Consider the following 21630-nt stretch of genomic DNA (forward strand, 5'->3'; position numbering starts at 1 on the left):
GTTTGTGACAGGATAATACATGGTGTCAGTGAATATTGTCAGAGACATCACACACACAGGTACGCGCGCACGTTCACACTCATGCGTGCGCTTGTGTATCTTCCTCTCCCTGATATCGCATATTTAATAAAATATTTGATCTTTAAGTAAGAATAGTTTTCTTACGCTGAAGAATTATAAAACAGTTTTTATCTTTATAATTCGCACTTCATATGGAAAGATGGACAGCATCTGCACGCGTATTCTTCCATTTATTTTTTACTCCTTGTAAAGAACTAGTATGAATTATATCTTGAATCTTATCAGTGCGTCTTAAAGAACAAATGCAAAGTATTTTCTGAAAAGTAAATTCACAATTCTAAAAATTGGTTCTCATTATCACATTGTCTCCCTTTTGTGAAATATACTACAATAATGTAAACCATGTACCGAATTGTAAACGGTAAAAATATAAGCACAGGCATATTTCCGGATTCAGATCATAGTTCTACTTGTACAATAATAAAAAAAAAATGAATAAAATATTTTAAATGTTATTATTGTGGAGAAATAAATATCAGCTTTCACAATTTTCTTTTCTTTTTTATTTATATCTTGTATTTTAAGTTCCAAACAATCTCAAAGAATGCCAGTTGTTTACATAGACGAATTCGAAACTAAGAATTAGCCCATGTGATTTCCGTTGCAGGTTGCTGGTGAGAAATTTCTAAAGATCCGTCGGCGACTGCATTTAAAATAGATTGACAGTGCAGTGTAAAGTATAATTGGGTTGCTTTTATTGAGCTGAGTAGAAAAACTAGTATTTGATATATAGGTAAAATGAATGATTTAGATGTTTGTGATCATAGGTTGTTTGGAGCATCCGTTTAGTGCAGTGGGAAGGGGTGTACATAATTCACTGATTTATTTTGATCATAAAGCCATATGGCAGATAGACGCCGACAGTGACAGATAACGCCGTGTTTTGAGTAAAGTATGCTTTACATGTGTGTGGTAATAGTAAACAGAGGAAAACTTAGTTTGAGCCAGCTTTTGTATGTTATAAATGTCAAGCATTTTGATACTGCAATTTGATGCACGAACAAAATGAGCTTTTTGTTTTAACCGTCTTTCTTAGTCTAGTCTGGACTGAGACTACGAACCTTTTTAATCACAGACACTCGCTTCTGTCAGTATAAAGAAGGAAACCTATTGACAACACCCGCTGCACATCAACATAGCGTTAATTTTGTAGTAATGGGTTGAGTATTGTCAACATTTTTTTCTTTCTTACTGGCAATCGAATGCCAGTGTTTTTAATATAGGGTTCTTATTATTCCCCAGGAGTATCATAGTTTGAAAAGCATCTAGAATATAGTCTGCCAATTAGCAGTATTATTGGACACTGACATTTTGTTGATGCAGTAAATCATTTAGTTTAAATGAATAACTTTCCAGGTGAATCTTGAAATACAAATCCAAACCTGCACTTTTCAAAGCTAGATTAAGTGAAGCTCCAATTTGCCATTTATTTGAGCCATTCCAGGTGTACATTCACCACAGCAAGGTTAGTGATGCCAAGTAAAAATTTATGAGATCATTAAGATTAAATTGGCTAAGCGACAGCATTAGGGGTTATCCAGGTTTGCTAAGTGGGCGTTCTAATTGGACTCTCCTTTTTCTTCACATCATTTATCAGGGACCATGGGATTTAAATGAAGTTCTTGATCGACTTCCACAACAACACATGCTCCTTTAAAGTGCTTTAAAATGGATTTTTATTTCATTTTGAAAAAAAATTTTGATATCAGCAGAATTATCTGTAATCATTACGACAGTAAGTTTAACATTTTTTAGACCAAGTGAGAAAAAGAGATATATGATCTAATAAAGTTAAATGAACAGAAAATACCATGCCGTCAGTATCATTTAATGAATTATTTTACTTTTTAGCATCCTTTTGAAAAACATTCTGTAAATTTGAAAATATAAAAAGATTTCAGCCTTGTAATGCATGGTCTGTTCCACATATTGTATGAAATCATTGATGTTACACAGTTAAAGGTTGAATCATATCTGTTTATGAACATCTGTAAAGCATTCATTTAAATATAGCTCAGTATTAATAAGAAATTTTGAATACACCTGATTACTCTATGTACCAGTGACATTTGCTAGGCTATATTTTATGCTTTTTTGGCCACAAATGTTACACATATGTAAAATTATTATTAACTGGGTGGAGGTGCTTTTAAATTATTGTTTCATTCAGTAAGAATTTGCAGGACATTATGTTCAGTGATTTATTTCATGCATTGAATTACTAGAGATTGAATAATAAGAGATGGAATCATTTTGTTATGTTAGATATATTTGTGACAATGGCTCAAGTAGTATATTTTCCTTTCTGTCTCAGTCTCGTATAGAAAGAGTCTGCCAATGGTGATCATTTTACTCTCACATTCTATTGAAGAAGAAAATTTTGGAAAATTTCTGAGAAAAATGAGAATAGATCTCATATAGTAGCAAGAAAATGTAAGGAAGAGTGGAAAAGTTACTTTCCATGGCTTAAAAATCAGTATTGGCAATGTCTTTCTCACTGTCTATTTGTCTGTTTCTTACAAAATAATGTTAAAGTCTTTCATTTTATTGAACATGAGACATTTTAAACATTACTTTGCTTCATGAATAATGAACAATCCCAGTTATGAGCTCATGAATGCCAAAAAATAATGAGTACCTAGATTTAAGTTTTAGCTCTTGAGATTTTCATTTTGATACTTGAGGTTATTGGGTTATGAATCAACTGTTTCTTAAGTGTGTTAATCCATTGAGAACCATGAAAGAGTGGAATGAATGATGACATAAACAATAGGAAATGTGCAGTCTACTGATGACACAAACAATAGGAAGTGTGCACAGTCTACTGATGCCATAAACAATAGAAAATGTGCACAGTCTACTGATGACATAAACAATAAGAAATGTGCGCAGTCTACTGATGACATAAACAATAGGAAGTGTGCACAGTCTACTGATGACACAAACAATAGGAAATGTGCAGTCTACTGATGACATAAACAATAGGAAATGTGCACAGTCTACTGATGATATAAACAATAGAAAATGTGCAAAGACTACTGATGACACAAACAATAGGAAATGTGCCCAGTCTACTCATGACACAAACAATAGGAAATGTGCACAGTCTACTGATGATGTAAACAATAGGAAATGTGCACAGTCTACTGATGACACAAACTATAGGAAATGTGCACAGTCTACTGATGACATAAACAATAAGAAATGTGCACGGTCTACTGAAGACATAAACAATAGCAAATGTGCACAGTCTACTGATGACACAAACAATAGGAAGTGTGCACAGTCTACTGATGACATAAACAATAGGAAATGTGCACAGTCTACTGATGACATAAACAATAAGGAATGTGCACAGTCTACTGATGACATAAACAATAGAAAATGTGCACAGTCTACTGATGACATAAACAATAAGAAATGTGCACAGTCTACTGATGACATAAACAATAGAAAATGTGCACAGTCTACTGATGACACAAACAATAAGAAATGTGCAGAGTCTACTGATGACACAAACAATAGAAAATGTGCACAGTCTACTGATGACATAAACAATAAGAAATGTGCACAGTCTACTGATGACACAAACAATAGGAAATGTGCACAGTCTACTGATGACATAAACAATGGGAAATGTGCACAGTCTACTGATATTGGTCCATAGTACAAGCCAGTAACAAGATGGCTGATGAAGAAGAAAAAACCTCCGGTTCTTGAAAATTGACACTCACCCACTTTCAGCTATTTTGGGCTTCTTTATAACAAGTGCTTTACCCATGAAAATATGAATGTATGTCAGCCGATAGTAATGACTATTAATCATAAACCATATTTTTAGTACTTTGGCTGTTTTGAAATTTACTCATAGGGAAAAAAAAGAGAAGAATGTAGAACAAAGTACTAGTGATGAAATTGTCTTGTATTAAAAACCTAAGCAATTGTATAATGAGATTTGTTTGTTTTATAGCTGTCATTGAGCCAGTACTTATTCAAGTATACAGATGAATATAAATAGTCATAATTATGGCACTAATGTTTAGATGCATACTGTATTATTGTTTCAATTTTCTATAAATAAGCTAGGTAATACTTACATTGAATCTTCAGTGTTGTGTTATAACATGTATCTCTGGAATGCTTTGCTCAGCTCCATAAAATTTCATGGCTTTCTGCACAAACCATGACATGTAAAAATCAACTGTGATAAAATTGAGTCATTTTATTACTGGCAGTTGGCTCTTGACAAAACACAGCAACATTTTGGGATTTTGTTCATGGACATTTTCTTGAATTATAAGAAGAAAGTTACATGGTAAGTATTTTTGTATTCAATATCAGAAGTAATATGTTAAATGTAACTTTTCAATTTTTTAAGTATTTTGCTGCATTTCATGATCATAGTTGAATTCATTTATGTTGTAATACAAAGTTTAAACAGGTTCGATACATCTTGTGTCAAGTAAGTACATATGGAATATGTTTTATTTTCAGGTCATGGAGAAATCAATAAATAATTTTGAAGAGGCTCTCAACTCATTTCTTGGATACATGAATCCATTTATACCAGCAGAAACCAAACAAATACATTCAGAAAAATGCAACTATTTGAAAGCACTTAGGGATAAAGTTAGAAGCAAGCCACATTTGAAGAAAGGAAAATCGAGACTGATGCTTCAAGAGATGGGTTGAATATTTCAGCATTGTGTAACTGTAACATCACAACCAATCCAGATGTTAAGCTGTCACCAGGAAGAATATATATATATATATATATATATATATATATATATATATATATATATATATATATATATATATATATATATAAAATAATACAAGGGGTGTATTAACAGCATATGTGTACTTGAGAGATATATTGACCGTAAAATTAAAACACTGAAGGTGGCATCAGGAATCAGTGAACATATTTCATAATTAAATAGAATAAGAACGGCTTAAAGGTGTAATGACATCTCTGATACTGTGCATTATTTAAAAAAACATGCATACTTTGTAAACGAAATTGTGTGAATTATGTTTGGAGTATGGGTTTATATTTTATAATGTGCATCTGGAGTTAATTTGGAAAAAGAAGAAATTGATCAAGACAGTAATAGAGGGCAGGGTCCACACATGACTCAAATTGTATGGCTATGTGACTTCATTTCCCAGTGACAACAAGATGAAATGGTGGGAAAATAAGGAGTTAAGAGAGGATACAATTTACAATGTTCAGTACAGTCACTAAAAACAGTTGTACTATACATTTGAGACAGATGATATTAAAGTCAGAAGAAATGCTCCTCACTTGAAAACCACTAGAATTTAATTAGAACTTTATTCATTATGACTGGTGATAAAAACATTTTGGACTATTTGGGATTTAATTCATAATAATGTAAGTTCTTTTTAAATTTTCACTTTTTATTCTTTGGAAATAAATTGTTGAATTTTACAAAACTTGTTGCTTTTCACTCTTTTCTATTACTTAGTTTAGGACCATAGAGTCATAATAATATATATAGTCAGACTAGGAAAATATGGAGGGATCAAGGAGATTTGGCGGGGCTCAGTAAAACATTTCCAAATCACTCATCCCTAGGACAAGTGAGTTGCATGTGTTGTTTGTCTTTGCCCATATTATACTCATCACAGTACTCTTTCCTACTACACTGCTTACACTTTCACTGTAGGTTCTTGATGCAAATTTGATACTAAAACATGAGTCAAAACCACACTAATATTAGATATTAATACATGGCTTATTAGATAAATACGTTTAAAGAGACGCAGATTGTACTACAAGAAATTGGGGCCCCGAGTGGCCGAGTGGTCTAAAGCGCTCTCCGTTACGGATCACTGCCATCTCACCTCTGTCTGCATGGGTTCAAGTCTCGGATTCGGCTAATGTGGGTATGTGAGAAAGCTTGCCAGTAGCTTCTCGTGGGTCGGTGGTTCTTTCTGGAGTTTTCCCGGGTCCTTCCTCCACCATTAATACTGGCCGCCATGTATAGCCTATCGTGTGCTGAAAAATGGCGTTAAGCCCTACAACAACAACAACAACTACAAGAAATTGCAGCTGTACACATAGTCTTTAATTTCTTACAGTGAAATGTTTCAGTAAAATCTTTGTCATAATTTTCAAAGCAAATCACACTTCTTAGGAGTTAGATATGGGAGAAATTAAGGCAGAGAATGTTAACATTTTACACATTCCCCAGACCACTAGTATTTTCAAGACTACAGTTTCATTAATACAATGTTGGGCCAATGTAAATATGCTAGCAGATATTTATATCACCATGTACTAAGTTTTTGCATGAAAAATGTCAATAACGTTCATTTAAAATATGAATCTTACCAGTCTCATTTTCCACTATGATCAAACCTACATTTTCAGGCTACACAAGAGCACCATAAAAAGGAGATTTGTCAAATGGCAAGAAGGACTGGAGCATTTCTGGGTCATTACCCCATCTAAATTTTGGCCAATGAGCTATTATCTCCACATTTACAGCATTATAAACAGATTATAACGGCATGCATTCCATGACAATAGGTTGGAATCATCTGAGTACTGAAGTACTCAGTTCAGATGTAAATTGGCAAAATTGTTCTCGTGAAATGTAATTAAATGTTTACAGAAATGTCTGCTGTCATCTTCCACTTGGCTGCCTTCAAGCTTTAGTCTTGAAAATGCCAGTGACCTAGGGAAGCTGTAATATTGACTGACAGGATGATAACATATTGACATTCTCTGTCTCTTAACGTCTTAGAGTTAGTCTTATAGATGTATTATGGCTCTTTCAAAGAAAATCTTCACCCACATTAGAATGATGCCTTAATTACTGAAAGGTTTCACTGTAAACCAAAACACCATTAAGAAATCGAGGGCTAAGTGTGAAACTGCAATGTAATAATGGTCATAATGTGTACCCATTGTAGTATCAACTTACATCTGGTACCTGTGTAATAAAGAAAAAAATGAAGTTGTTGAAGTTGTTTCTAGCAAAACTTGTTCTGTACTGACAACAAATAAACAGATATGGCATAGTTATTTTGTACCGCTCCAGTGGCCTAGTGGTTAGAGCATCCGCCATGGATGTGGGAGGTCGTGGGTTCAATCCCCGGTCGAGTCATACCAAAGACTTACAAAAATGGTACATACAGCTTCCTCGCTTGGCGCTCAGCATTACGAGGTTAATGTTAGGACTGGTCGGCCTGGTGTCAGGATAATGTGACTGGGTGGGACATCACGCTACATGTCTGCAACATGCCCCAATGCTAGACATCACTATCAACTGCCACACTGCAGACATCGTAGCGATATGACTGAAAAATTGTTAAAGCTACGTTAAAAATCCAAATCACACACACACATAGTTATTTTGAAATGATGGCACATCATATGTTTAGAAATTTTGAACTTCGTCCCTTTTTCTGGTAGCAAATGCACTCAGTTGTATTCTCAAGGTACAAATCTGTTTGAATCTCTATCTACTCTGGCCCAGAGACGATTATATAAAGTTTTACTCGGCCAACTATTACCCAGCCACTAAAACACTTTGTGTGTTCATTAGTACTTTCAAGACTGGACTATTGTAACTCGGTTCTGTCTGGTTCATCTCAATATCTGCTCCAGAAACTTCAAAAAGTTCAAAACAGCTGCTTGGATCATACTTAGAGTACCACGATCAGAGCACACCTCCCCACTGCTCTGTACCCTACACTGGCTATCCATTTGATCCAGAATCAAACACAAAATTTGTTCTCTGTGCTACTTTTCACTGTTGGACCTTAGTCCAACATACCTATCTGACCTCACCCATGTGTACACACCAGCAAGATACTTATGCTCCTCTTCTGACAATCATATACTCATTATTCCCACTATGAAAACAAAGTCATATGGACAGCGTTCTTTTGCATACCAGGGCCCAGCAACGTGGAATGAATTGCCCACTGAACTTAGACACAAAGGATCAGTGATCCCATTCAAGAGTGCTTTCAAAACTCACTTATTTTGACTGCAAGAACAAACTTAAAGACCTAATAATGTTTCCTACCTTAAATATTCTCAGCATGATGTTTTTCATGTTTTCTAATTTCATGGTGTTGTTTTTGTAATCATGTCATATGTTTTTTATCTTATGGGTATTGTCTAATGTTGTAAAGCGCTTAGAGATTCTAAAGATTAGGCGCCATACAAAGTCCTCATTATTATTATTATTATTATTATGATGAGTGGATGAGTGGGTTTCCAGAACCCTGTTAAGTAAATTGAATATAAGTAGAGTGATGAGACAGTTGTCTGCAAATTATATTGCCAGATTGTAGTGTAGTAAATTTAGAGTGCTGGACAGGAAATTTTCTATGCATATAAACTAAAATAAGTGGAAATCACTGGCCAGACAAGTCACAGCATCTTGCAGAACCCATAAAGGACTCTTACTCTTGATCATGTGAATGCACATTACCTGTAAACCAGAGGCTTGTGTTTGACTGTTGAACTGAATCCATATTGTCATGACCTTCTTGTGTTAATAGGCAGTAATTGAATGAGGACCCAAGAAGGGGAAAAAGTTATTAAGAAAACAAAGAGGTTCAGATTACTTCATTTGGAAGATGCAGTAAGATCTAATAATCCACTTCTTTTTATGTAATAGATGTTGTATAGGTTTTGGATTGTATAGGTTTTGGATTGTATAGGTTTTGGATTGTTGTTATTTAAAGTGCCTAATGTTATGTATATTTGATTTGTAATGTTTGTTGGTCTTTTTGAATGATTATATGTTATGTATATCTGTATTTTGTACTTGACCTTAGTCAAAAATCAAGTTAATGGTCTACCTGACCAATGGCATTTTGTAAACAACATAATACATAGTATTTCTCTCTGTTTATAGATTAAATATTCAGATCATTTTTAATGAAGCTTAACATGTTTACGTCTATCTGAATGTAGGATATTTTTTACTTGGAAATTCCTAAACTTGTTAACTTTGAATGTTTTAGAGAGGAGACAAACCTACATCCTGGCTCTATTATTGAGTTTTAACTTTTCATATAAATTTTGTTTACTTGAAAAATTACTGTTTCTTGCCTTAACATCCAAAGCAGAATCAGTTATTGTTTTGTCAAGTTTTTAATTTCGGTGGATTTACATATTCAAATTTTGATTCACTGGAATTACAAATTGCTGAATTATTATTCTTGGATTTAAACTTTAATTTGGAATTATGCTGAAATTATATTGTGATGCATCAAAAGACTGTATTAGTGGTTAGTTTTTGGCATTTATTGGTTTAATGCTATACTTCAGCACATGATAAGCTAACATGGCAGCCATTATAACTTGTATAGGACAACCAGGAAAAACCCTTGGAAATACCACTGACCCATAGGAAGCTACTGGCAAGCTATCTTGCATACCCACAGTAGCCAATCTGAGATTTGAACCCACATGGATAGAGGTGAGATGTCGGTGAACTGTGAATATAAGCACCTTTGACCACTTGGCCACTTGGCGTCGAATATTAGTGGGCAAATAGTGGTTGAGATGTTGCAAGATATTTAATTATCTTGTACTTTTTGACAGATCTTTGAGATGTGGTTGCAAAAACTATGTTGAGAGTTATTATTTACTTAAGGATTTTCACACAGTCCTGACAAAGTATTTCAAGGTCTTCTGTGGTGAGAATGAATACAGTAATTGCATTTTACCCTAGTGCAGTGACTTGGAAGTTTCAGGGGATTTGCATGCATACCTTTGGCAGCAAACAAGCCAGTAAATATCTTCTTTGCATTTTGTAGAAAAGAGATTAAATTATTTTGATCTTTATGGATGCAAGATATGGCATTGTCATCTGCCTGATTATACAGTGTAGATTCAGTGAAGTAGAAAATATTGTTTATGAAGGTATAAAATATGCATGATCATAGGGTTGAGCCTTGTGGTACTCCTTTGGAGGCTTTATCACAGTTATGTTAATCCAAGTTTAATGCATTGTTTTCAGTTATACTAGTTTCATTAGTGATGCTTAACAGCTTTACTGGCACTACAGCTTGTATGCTAGGGTGAATAGCAGTTATCTATGAGTTCATTTGCTCTAGTTGTGTTTATAAGGTTAATTAATGTTATTCTTATTGAAGATTTCACAGCCTTTTGTTTTGTCAGTAATAAGGGCATTACATCCCCTTTTCTTTCCCATGTTGTGTTACCATCATGTACAGGTACAAAAATGCACATAATCCATGAGAGAAAGGGTGCTTCAGTATGGATAGATAAACCAATGAGTCAGAAATGGCTAACATCTGGAGTTCTTTGCATAATTCATAGCAGTGGTTAATGTGTATCCATGGGAGCATGGGAGAAGCTGGTACCTGAATTCTAAATTATGTACATTTTTTTATTGTAATATTTTGCAAATTATGGGCATGAACAATCTCCCATTCTTCTCTTTGAGGCATGAAAGGTCAGTGTGTAGCTATAGAAACAAGGATTCATCTCTATGGAAAATATCTAACAGCTTCTCATGTATTCTGGTGCAAATGGCCTTAGAGGTCTCTTTCAGTTGCACTTTTTTTTTTCATCCTTAGACTTATAAAAATGGTACTAACAGCTGCCTCGCTTGGCACTCGTCATTAAGAGGTTAGTGTTAAGACTGGTCAGCCTAGTGTCAGAATAATGTGACTGGTTGTGACATCATGCTACATGTCTGTGGCATGATGTCCCAGTGCTAGACATCACCATAAACTGTCCGACTGCAGACATCGTAGCGATATGACTGAAAACATTTTAAACCTACATTAAAAATCCCAAACACACACACACATGCACACACATTTTTCATTCCTTCCATAATTTGAAGAAGAAAAAAAAACTCAAGACTGAGAAACAACATATAATACTAATAGAGTTGGCACAGACAAAAGGAAATTTCAGTTGTTTGTTCACATTATTTGTTTTCATTGTGGCCCTACTGGGTGAAAACCAGTATTGTCTCTCCAAGGCTGGAGGATGGGATTTCTTTGTCTCAGTTGCAATGCCTGTCTATCTTGGTTTTTCTTATTACCGATTTGTTGTTTTCAAAGAAGACACAGTACATAATTATTAAATTGTTGTTGAACTAATGTTACTGGAAATTGAAACATAGCAGTCACTTTTTTCAGTAGAACTGACCATCTAGTGATGGGGTCTTCAACAGATTTGTTAAGATTTTGGGTAGGGTATTTCTTTGCATTTGCTTTTTAAAACCCTTGTTGAATTTTGGTAATACAAAGACAGTTGATTCTGCAATATTACTTGCCCCATTGATGTTTTGTGTAAGGTTGTTGTTTTCAAGTTTTTCATTTCTGTTATATTTTACCCTTTTTGACCTTGGGGTCACGGTAACTAGGCTAATGACCATTCCTTGTGTGTGAGCATCATGGATTCACTATGTTGTATTATAATTGTGACATGGATCAAACTATATGATGTCCTAATTAAACCATCAAGTAATAATCCCAGACAGGTTAGCTAAGACAACTCAACAGAGAGGACTGCATGCTGAGACGAGACAATAAAGGTCACAAAAGATTTTCAGTTTTTCTGTCAGATGGGTGAAAAGTATATAATAGCATTTGCTGGTATTATAAATTTTCATTTTTAACATTTTCCTCTAGTTATGTTATCTTTATTACCTTTTCCAGATGTTCTTCGTACTTTCTTTATGAAGTTTTATTTGATGATTTGGAAATATTTCAGTAAATATTTGTGTATTTCAATTCTGTGTAAATATCGGCATGCTTTTGGATAGGCCAGATGTGCCATCCTGCATGTTGTACAAGATGACTAATGGAAACAAGAGGTATGCTGGTTTGTTAAGTAACATGTCTTACTGGGCATAGAAAGGGTGAAGGTCCAGATCTGACCATTGGGTCAGCTGCCATGGCAAGTCTTTGGTCAAGGCACTCTGCTCCAGTTGTTTCAACAATAAATAGCCAAAATGCATCTCTGTGCCATAGAGTTTAGAAATGAAAGCAAACTAAATTTATTTAGTGGATTTTAAAAAAAAATGATTTTAATTCTGATTTAGCAGAAGTTGTTTTCTTTTTTCAGACTTGGGTAGCATGACATTATGCTAGAGTTGGTCACCTTTCAAACCCAATCTGTCAGTGTGACATTACTCTAGCGATGGTCACCATTCAAACCCAATCTGTCAGTGTGACATTACCCTAGCGATGGCCACAATTGAGAAACTCATAAAGGCCTTTGAGGCTTTGAAGGTTTTCCAGCCTGCTAGCCTTAATGTGGACGATGTTGTTAAGTAAGTACCAGTAGTGATAGTTTATTTATGTCATTTCCTTATACATATATATATATAGAGAGAGAGAGAGAGAGCACATAGAAACTAAGGGAGACAACTGTTTTGCCTTGGGAGGCATGTCCTGATGATACTCAGACTGAAAAGGTCTTTGACATATTACAAAATCCTGTTTATATTTTAAATAAAACTGATTTTATGTTTTAAAAAGTTTACCCTTTTTCCTTTATCTTTCTATTGTATGTCTTTTTTTAGATGCCTAAACATAGTTGGCATTATACATGTTCATGCATAAGGTGGCGCTCTAAAGTTTCGTATTTTGCATAGGGTTTGAGCTGTAAAGAAAAAGAATTTCCCCATCTTTCCTCACTGGTTATACTGGCTATTTAAAAAAGACCTTGTATATCTTAGGTATAGTTTGAAGAACCTTTAATTCCCTTTATTTTGGTGTATGATTGATGGGTATAATATGGGTTATAGAGTATACAGCTTGGCCTTACTCAAGATGTGCACCTTTAAGAAAAGTGCTAGCTCTACTTGGTCATTTCTACTTCCTGAACTTCAGAGGTAAATTGTATAAAAAAGAGCCATTAACCTTTTTTACGTTTTATATATCTGTAATTCATTCATTGCACTTTCAGAAGCTGGTATTGTCTAGTCTGGCAAATATCATTTTCCCTATTTTAATAGCTGCTATGGAAAGTGTACTTTAGACTAATTCAGGCTGATTTTTTAGCACAAGGGAGCAGTCATTTTATTAGCAGTGTGCTTAGACCATATACAGTTTCCAAAAGTACAATATCCAAAGAAATATCCACATTATATTAATGTAGCATACAGGTATGCCAACATTCTCTCCATTGTGCATGTTTTAAATGCAAACAACTTCACCTTACATATGTCACTCACTCAAAAGTACATAATAACTGGTGAGCACCCCCTAAAGATTAAAAAATGTACGGCCAGCCTGGTGCTTGAACCAAGGACCTCCCTATCTTTTGATGGGTGCTGAATCACTTGAATTATCCAAGGCAATGCACCCTATATATTTCTGTTACTCTTGCTTTTCAAAGATATGTCCTAATATCTGCATCATCCAAACCATGCAAAACTCTTGGCTTCTCTGATAAAGTTTTGGTTGTTGTGGGGTTTAACGCCATTTTTCAGCACACGATAGGCCATATATGGCGGCCAGTATTAATGGTGGAGGAAGAACCCGGGAAAACCCCGGAAAGAACCACCGACCCACGAGAAGCTACTGGCATGCTTTCTCACATATCTACATTGGCTGAATCTGAGACTCGAACCGGCGCAGACAGAGGTGAGATGGCAGTGATCCGTAAAGGCGAACGCTTTAGACCACTCGGCCACTCGGGGCCCCTTCTTTTTTTTTTTTTTTCTCTGATAAAGTAAAAATTAAAGGAATAACTGTTTGCTTTACTATCGCCAGCTCTTTACACACGTTCTTGTACAATTTCATGTTGAATGTTTAGATCAGAAATGTAACATAATAACCAGTCAAAAACATTTGGTGTGGGATGAAAGATTCTGTCCTATAGCTCATAATTCAGAGACAGTAATGAGGCATTGTCTTCGATGTATCATTGAGTTCAAAATTCCTGTAGGGATTTCTCTTTCCCATACCTGTGCAATCAGTCGATTCTGTTTTCCGTAGACCTGTATGTTGCCTCCCATGTGTTGATGTATTCTAAAATTCCTGTAGGAATATATCTTTCCCACACCTTTGCATTCAGTTGATTCTGTCTTCCTTTTGTTCCCTATTGAAAGCAAATATTTTTTCTTGCAGGAGAAAGGAACAGCCTATTGGTAAAAAGGAGAAGATCAGTAATTGCAACCTAGTGGCTGATTGCATTTGTGCACCAAACATGAGGCAAGTTTTCTAGTATATAGCTTAGGGATTTGCTAGACAAAGGATTAACTTAGACTTGTGCAATTTTGTTCAAACGTAAAGGGTTTTGTTCTGACTTATAAGGATTTGTTCAGACTGTTAATAATTTTTCATTATTTGTAATATTAATAGAATGATAATGCAATATTTTTGCAAATGATGGGGCCTCTGAAGTTCTTCCTTATTCATCCTGTTTTCTAATGATGTTTTCTTTAATATATACAAAATATTCACCTCTCTGGACATAATGTGTAATGCATACAGTATATGGTGAATTACTTTATAATATGTAATTCATACTGTTATGTGCATGGTGAATTTTTTTTATGTAATGCAAACAGTTCTGTACCTAGTAAAAAAAATTATAATATGTAATGCATACAGCTATGTACATGGCAAATTATTTTATAATGCATAATGCATACATTTATGTACATAGTGAATTATTTTATATGTAATGCATAGTTATGTATATGGTAAATTATTTTATAATATGTAATGCATACAGTTATGTGCATGGTGAATTTTTTTTATATGTAATGCAGACAGTTATGTACATAGTGAAACATGTTTATGTATTTCTTGCAATATTACACTGAAAACAGTCAGTTCCAGATTATTAGCTTTGCAACAAGATGTAAGAACTAATGAAATGACAGTTATTTTCTTTCGAACCAATAAAAGAAGGATAATAATGATAATAACAATTCTTTATTTAAGAGGGTAGCTTTAGTTAATTGACACTATTGGTAATCATCCTTAAGGTCACCTTCATTCATGCAGTATTTAAATATTTACAACTGACATGATGAATCAAAGTAATCTACAAAAAAATTTGAACAAGATTTTCTCTTGTAAGTAGATTGTTGCCAGGAACAGTTGACTCTTTTCCATATAAATTCCATAATCAATCATGCAAATCCCTGTATCCAATGTTCAGTGTTATTGGTCAAATGGTTGGCATCACATCAGGACTAAAAACATAATTTGTGTGTTTCTAGTTTCATGCTGAAGCATATATTGAGTTATTTTGCTGGAATACGATTTTCATTGCCCAGTTTATTTTTCCCTCCATTTACTGTTAGTGAACCACAGTTGTGTGACCATTCTTTTGAGAAAGAAACAAAGAACCTAGCCATTATTATTTAACAGCACAATGTTATATGATAGATTAGCACTCAATATATAATTACTTAAATAAAGTGCATTTGTCTAATTTGCTTTAAATTTGAAATGGATCACAATTTTGTGCTTGAAATATTTGGAGAAATAGTAAACATCTTGTTGAGGGTGATGTCCAATGCCATTACATATGAACAAAATTAAATCTGGCCTGGTCACAAGATTCAGAAAGTCTGCAATTCTTTTTTTTTAATGTTCAGAATAATTAAAGTGGTCAGCAGGAAAAACAGAGTTGAATCTGAAACTAGAAACAGCACCTTTTCATTGAGACCATATTAGGTCTAAACTGTATTGAGGTTTGTTAAAACAATGTTTCATCCTGGATGCAAAATAAATCGATCTTTTTGCGAAAAAGATCCTACATTGTACCTTGTGCCTATGTGATGGGGAAAATAGCACAAAGAGTTTAACATGATGGCAAGTTGCATGGAAATTTGACATAGTTTTGTTCATTTACAAAATAATCACATGGCCTTGATCATTTGCAACACTGAAGTGTATATGTATTTGATGTTGATGTACATTTTGGATCTTGTGTTTAAACTTGATCTTTACACGGCTGTTTATAGTTTCTTTATTTGTGGTATGAAGGGGCAGAAGCTACTCTAATGTTCTGCATGTGTGTGCATGTTTTGTTTAAAGCAGAAGTACATGTTTCAGTAATTCTACAGAATAAATGTAATACATTGTGTTAAATTTAATTGAAAAACCAAACATGTTGAAACTCATATTGGTGCGAGAGCTTTAAAAGATTTTCCTTTACTGCTGTGAGATACAAATTTTCATTTGCTGCTAAAACTGTCTAAATAACTTGCTCTTAATTCATTCAAAGACATATAAACAAAAAAACCTAGCTTGACCTCACTTTTTTTCTTTTTTTGTTGTGGCCATTACAATGTGATTACAAGATATTCTGGGGGCCCCGAGTGGCCGAGTGGTCTAAAGCGCTCACCGTTACGGATCACTGCCATCTCACCTCTGTCTGCGTGAGTTCGAGTCTCAGGCTCGGCTAACGTGAGAAAGCCTGCCAGTAGCTTCTCGTGGGTTGGTGGTTCTTCCCGGGGTTTTCCAGGGTTCTTTCTCCACCAATTATACTGGCCGCCATGTATAGCCTATCTTGTGCTGAAAAATGACGTTAAACCATACAACAACAACAACAACAACAACAACAACAAGATATTCTGGAATTCTTCACATCCTATGATTTATAGTTAGAGATTACACAGGTGCAAACACCCTGTTTATTTTGCTCCCAATATTAAGTCTTGACTTCTTTTTTTCCCATTCTGCCCGCAATACATTATATTTATCAATTATGTAGATATTTTACAAACTTGTGTGTATTCTTTGACTGTGCAGACCAATTTTATATCTCATTTATTTCAAGCACCATATCATGAATGCACCAGTGGCCTAAGTAGTTAGAGCATCCACCTCAGATGCAGAAGGTCATGGGTTTGAACCTCGGCCAATTCATACCACTCTTATAAAAATGGTACTAGCACTTGCCTCGCTAGGCGCTCAGCATTAAGAGGTTAGTGTTAGGACTGGTTGGCCTGGCTTCAGGATAATGTGACTGGATGGGACATGATGCTACATGTTTGCAGCATGATGCCCCAGCGCTGAACATAACTATAAGCTGCCACACTGCCATGGTAATAATCAAAATCAGACACATACATGCACGATATCATGCCTGAAATATAATTAATGTATACAGTTTCATCACGTAGAGAAAAACTAAGCTTTTAGTGTGTAGTAGAGAAATTCCCATTTTTGAATTTTTTTTTCAGCCAGGAATGATTTCTCAGTTCGGTTTGGTTTAGTGTTTCATGGCACAGCAACACAAGTAGGTTATTTAGAGTTGAGGCAACTGGAGTAATGTGCTTTGCCCAAGGACATGCCATTATAGCCATCCTGGACTGATCCAGTTTTAGCAATCAGGCCTGGACCTTTCTGATCATCAGTTAAGCATATTAACCCAGAAATTTGTTAAAAAAGAAAAATATTTTAGAGCATGAAAACTTAATATCAGTAAGCATAATTTTAATTTTTAGTTCAACTTGTCTTAGATCAGAGGAGCTAATGGGTTGGCCTATTGTCCATCGTCCATCATCTCACATCCATCTGTCCATTGGTTCAAGTTTGCTATCATTACTCCTCCTAAACTACATGCAGGATTGGTATGAAAATATACACATACACATTCATCACAGGGTCTAGTTAATCTTAAGTGAAAATATGCTGCCCAGTCACCAATTTAACCATCTTGAAAATTTTGTTATTGCTACTCTCTTGGAATGGATGGTCATACGAGAAGTGATTTTCACTAAAAGACTTCTTACCATATTGGGTTGGTCCAAAATCAAAATGGTGCTAAAGTGACATCCAATATGGCTTCCAGCAGCCATCTTGAAAGTCTTATTGTTGCTTCATATCAACATGCGGTTTCAGCTGAAGGCATCTTATGATGTCTGGTTGGTCCTAAATGAAAATGGTTCATCGTCCAGAATGCAATCTTGACAATGCTGTTGTCACTACACTTCAGAATAGATGGTCATATCAAAAAAAGGCTTCTACTCTATGACTTCTTATAATGTCTAGTTGGACCTAAATGTAAGCAGTACTACTCAGACATGCAACATGACCACTACTGCAGCCATCTTAAAAATCATACTTGTGCTCCTCCAACATGCAAATTCATATTAATACTGGGTTTTCAAAATAATCTTGTGATGTCTTGGAGGTCCTAGTTGAAAATGGTGCTGGTGTGACATCCAATATGGCCACCATGGCAGCCATTAGTTTTACTTGAATACTAATTATGATATTTAATTGGTCATTAATGAAAATGGCAGTGATCTGACCTCAAATATGGCTGCCACATGGAGTATACTAAACATCTTTTCACTAAATCCATGGGTTTATCATTAAGTATTCTAATGGTGTCTTGTTTGCCCTAAATGAAAATAGTGCTGATCTTACATCCAGTATTGCTGCTACAATGGCTAATTTGAAAATCTTGTCAGCCAAGAATATCCAAGATGGTTTCAAAACATTTGAGAACAATTTGTATTTTCTTGAATTCCTGGAAATTCTTTTCAGACAGTAGAGTATCAGTATCTTTGTAGGTCTCTTGTTTAATTTTGTGACATAAAAATGTGTACTCTTGTTTAATTTTGTGACATAAAAATGTGTACTCTTGTTTAATTTTGTGACATAAAAATGTGTACTCTTTCCATTATAGGTCCATCACTGACTTTCCCAAGTTTCTGGGTATTGCCATGGAAACATTTCTCCATATGTGTGATGACCCAGAGTCGGACATAAGGATGGTGGCAGACGAGTGTCTCAACAGGACTATCAAGGTACATAACTCTAACTGGTACAGAAATTTCTGCTCAGTACATCTGATTTGCTTTGTATTCATGCGATGGAGTGAAAAAATTTCTTTGTGAGAAATTTGATATGGTAGTTTTCACTATCTAATTAAGAAAAGGTCATGCAGACATGGCCTCCAATGTGACATTTTAGGTCTTAGGCCTACCAGCCATCCCTGCTTTATGTTAATTACTATAAAATCTCTGTATTTATTTCCTTTATTTCTTTGAAAAAATGTGGCTATATTATTTCTGTTGTAGTAGGAAATAAACACATAACATTTCTATATTTCCCCTTACTAGTTAAAAAAATGCCTTTATTATCTGTATTATCTACTTTTTGTAAGATGTTTTTTTTTCTTTCTCAGAAGCCCCTTTTCTCAGAAATCACACAAAAGTACTGGATAATTTGGTATTGGTGTTAAGTTGGTAAATTTAGCAGTTTATTATCCTTACACTTTGCTACAATTCCCCTATAAAAGACCCTTATATTTAACATATATTTGTTTATACCAAATGTTTTTGAAATTCATTCTTAAAACATGGACAGACTTGATATCCTAACAGTGTAGGCCATTGAACTCCAAAGACCTCATTGTAACTAGAGTTATATTTCCAGAACTCTTCAATGAATTATAGAATAAAGCCTTTTTGTCTGTTGATCGTTCATTATCACCATTAAAAATATTTGGATTTCAAATGAGACGCTGTGCCGTAGAGTAATTCTGATTATTGGTAAAGTGTTTAAAATGAAGATACATTATTTTCTATGTTTATTTATCATTATATAAAGAGACTGTAGTCTTGGAATATAACGCTCCGGTATCCTAAGTGGTTAGAGCATGTAATAATACCTTGTACTGAATTTTGTCAACAGTTTGCCTACTGCATGCCATGCTGTTTCTGTTTACCATATTTACCGCATATGTTGGGACACCATATTTGTTGGGACACCATAAATTAATTTTAAAAGTAATTTTTTTGTGCACTGTATGTTCTGGGACACATTGTTTTTTTCGAGTCGTAAGTTGTGGGACACCTTTTAAATCATTCGAAAATTACATGTCGGAAATTGCACTCCAACTGAAATTTTATTTTTTAAATATAAAACTGTACTTGAGATAAAACTCTTTAATCCATTGCAGCAGCATCTCATCAACACAACCCTTCTCCTGCACACGTACGGTCTATTATTTTGGTACATGAATACTTTTTTAACTTTCTCATTCCATGAAAAATTGTTGGAGGCAACACACCACCTGAAGTGGAAACTGCAAGAACAAAAGGAAGATTTTTTTTTCAAATCAGCACTAGTCTTGCTAATGCTCACACTTTTGATGCCCATCTTATCGTCAGTCCATCCAGGAATGCGATTAAAGTACACTAGAGTTTCATCCATGTTAATGATCATATTGTCAGCGAAATGATCTGTTTCTCTTCTGGCCTTCACGAATTCATCACGTGATTTTATTTTCTCTAAATCTTCTGGATGATGCTGGGTCATCGATGTTTGTGCATGAAGCACTATATTGTGCAACTTTAAAAACTGTTCCATTGTTTTACTTTATTGTCAAACTTTTTATGAATACTGTTGAAAAGGAACCAAAGTTAGCTTCCATATCTCGGCTGTCTTTGTATATTCAAAGCTAAAAAAATAAATCGGCACACTTAAAAGAATCCAGTAGTCAGCATCTGAGGTCAGCATGCTTTCCAATAAAATAACCTTTGTATTGATATCCTTTAAAAAAAAATCGGCTTCCGAGTCCAAAGTCGGCTTCCAACATCTGCTTGCTTTGTAATAAAAATAACCTTTGTCTTTGATGTCCTGTTGATAAGTTCAAAGAAGAAGTTTACTGCTGGCTGCCAGTTGTGTTTATTTACTTCCAGGGCTTATATGTACTTGGCATCTTTAGTAATAATTAATACAAAGGTGCACTGATGTCTGCGGGTAAATATTAATGATACTTATGTAACCCGCGCTGGCGAAAAGATTGTCACTTGCACTCAACTGAATGTGTTTTCAAATAATTTTTATTTGCAAGATACTGACATACAGTATAGTTCTCTTCTAGCCTTAACGAATTCATCACAAGATTTTATTTTCTCCAAATATTCTGGTTGACGCTTGGTCAATGACATCTGTGCACAAAGCACTATATTGTGTCACTTTAAAATTTGTTCCATTGTTTCAATTTATTTTCAAAATTCCCGTGAATACAGTTGAAAAGGAACCCAAGTATGTGTAACAAGATAACCGGGTGGGATATTTTGGATTGACAATAGAACACGTTTTGACGACACAGATATATATGGTTTAATGTGGTGATTTATATGAGCAGTAGATTATGAAGATGTGTGCGTATTTATAATCCAAATATTGGATTTATTTAACATAAAACGCACAGATTCAAAGATGGAAATAAAAATACGAATAAATTAGTTCAGTAACACAAAAAACACAGGATAAATGATTCACAAATGATTCAGTAATGGAAAGATGAATATAGTTCACTCAGATAGTAAATGATGTAAGCTCTTTACTCATAGTAAAAAATGTATTCGCTCAGGTAGCGAAATTATGTTGCTAAACACAAGAACGGATATACCATCTTTCTTTCCAGTCCTGAATGATACACTGGGTCTTACTAACCCAAAATTAGCATACAGCTAATAAAATACATGTATGGAGATACACTCCATTACCCGTGCACCATATCCGCTCCACAGCTCCTACGAATCAATTTCACAACTGCTGCAAACTCCGGAC

At 34.7% G+C, this 21630-nt stretch overlaps 2 protein-coding genes across 2 annotated transcripts in view; both read left to right on the forward strand.

Annotated features, from left to right (window-relative positions):
• Positions 1-677: 677 nt before the first annotated feature.
• Positions 678-14296, forward strand: LOC149794664 (huntingtin-like). Its single transcript, XM_089966217.1, has 3 exons — positions 678-753; positions 12188-12395; positions 14200-14296. The coding sequence occupies exons 2-3, from the start codon at positions 12310-12312 to the stop codon at positions 14294-14296; spliced, it is 183 nt and encodes a 60-aa protein (XP_089822343.1). The 5' UTR covers positions 678-753; positions 12188-12309.
• A 4438-nt stretch (positions 14297-18734) lies between these two features.
• LOC149794665 (huntingtin-like) overlaps positions 18735-21630 on the forward strand; it is a 207984-nt gene continuing 205088 nt past the window's right edge. Inside the window, exon 1 of the mRNA XM_089964272.1 lies at positions 18735-18851. Coding sequence (XP_089820398.1) covers positions 18768-18851 — 84 coding nt within the window. The 5' untranslated portion in view covers positions 18735-18767. The remainder of the gene's footprint in view (positions 18852-21630) is intronic.

The sequence above is a fragment of the Sinohyriopsis cumingii genome, chromosome 7 (genome assembly GCF_028554795.1).
Source record: "Sinohyriopsis cumingii isolate HCF-2022 chromosome 7, ASM2855479v2, whole genome shotgun sequence".
Classification (NCBI taxonomy): Eukaryota; Metazoa; Mollusca; class Bivalvia; order Unionida; family Unionidae; genus Sinohyriopsis; species Sinohyriopsis cumingii.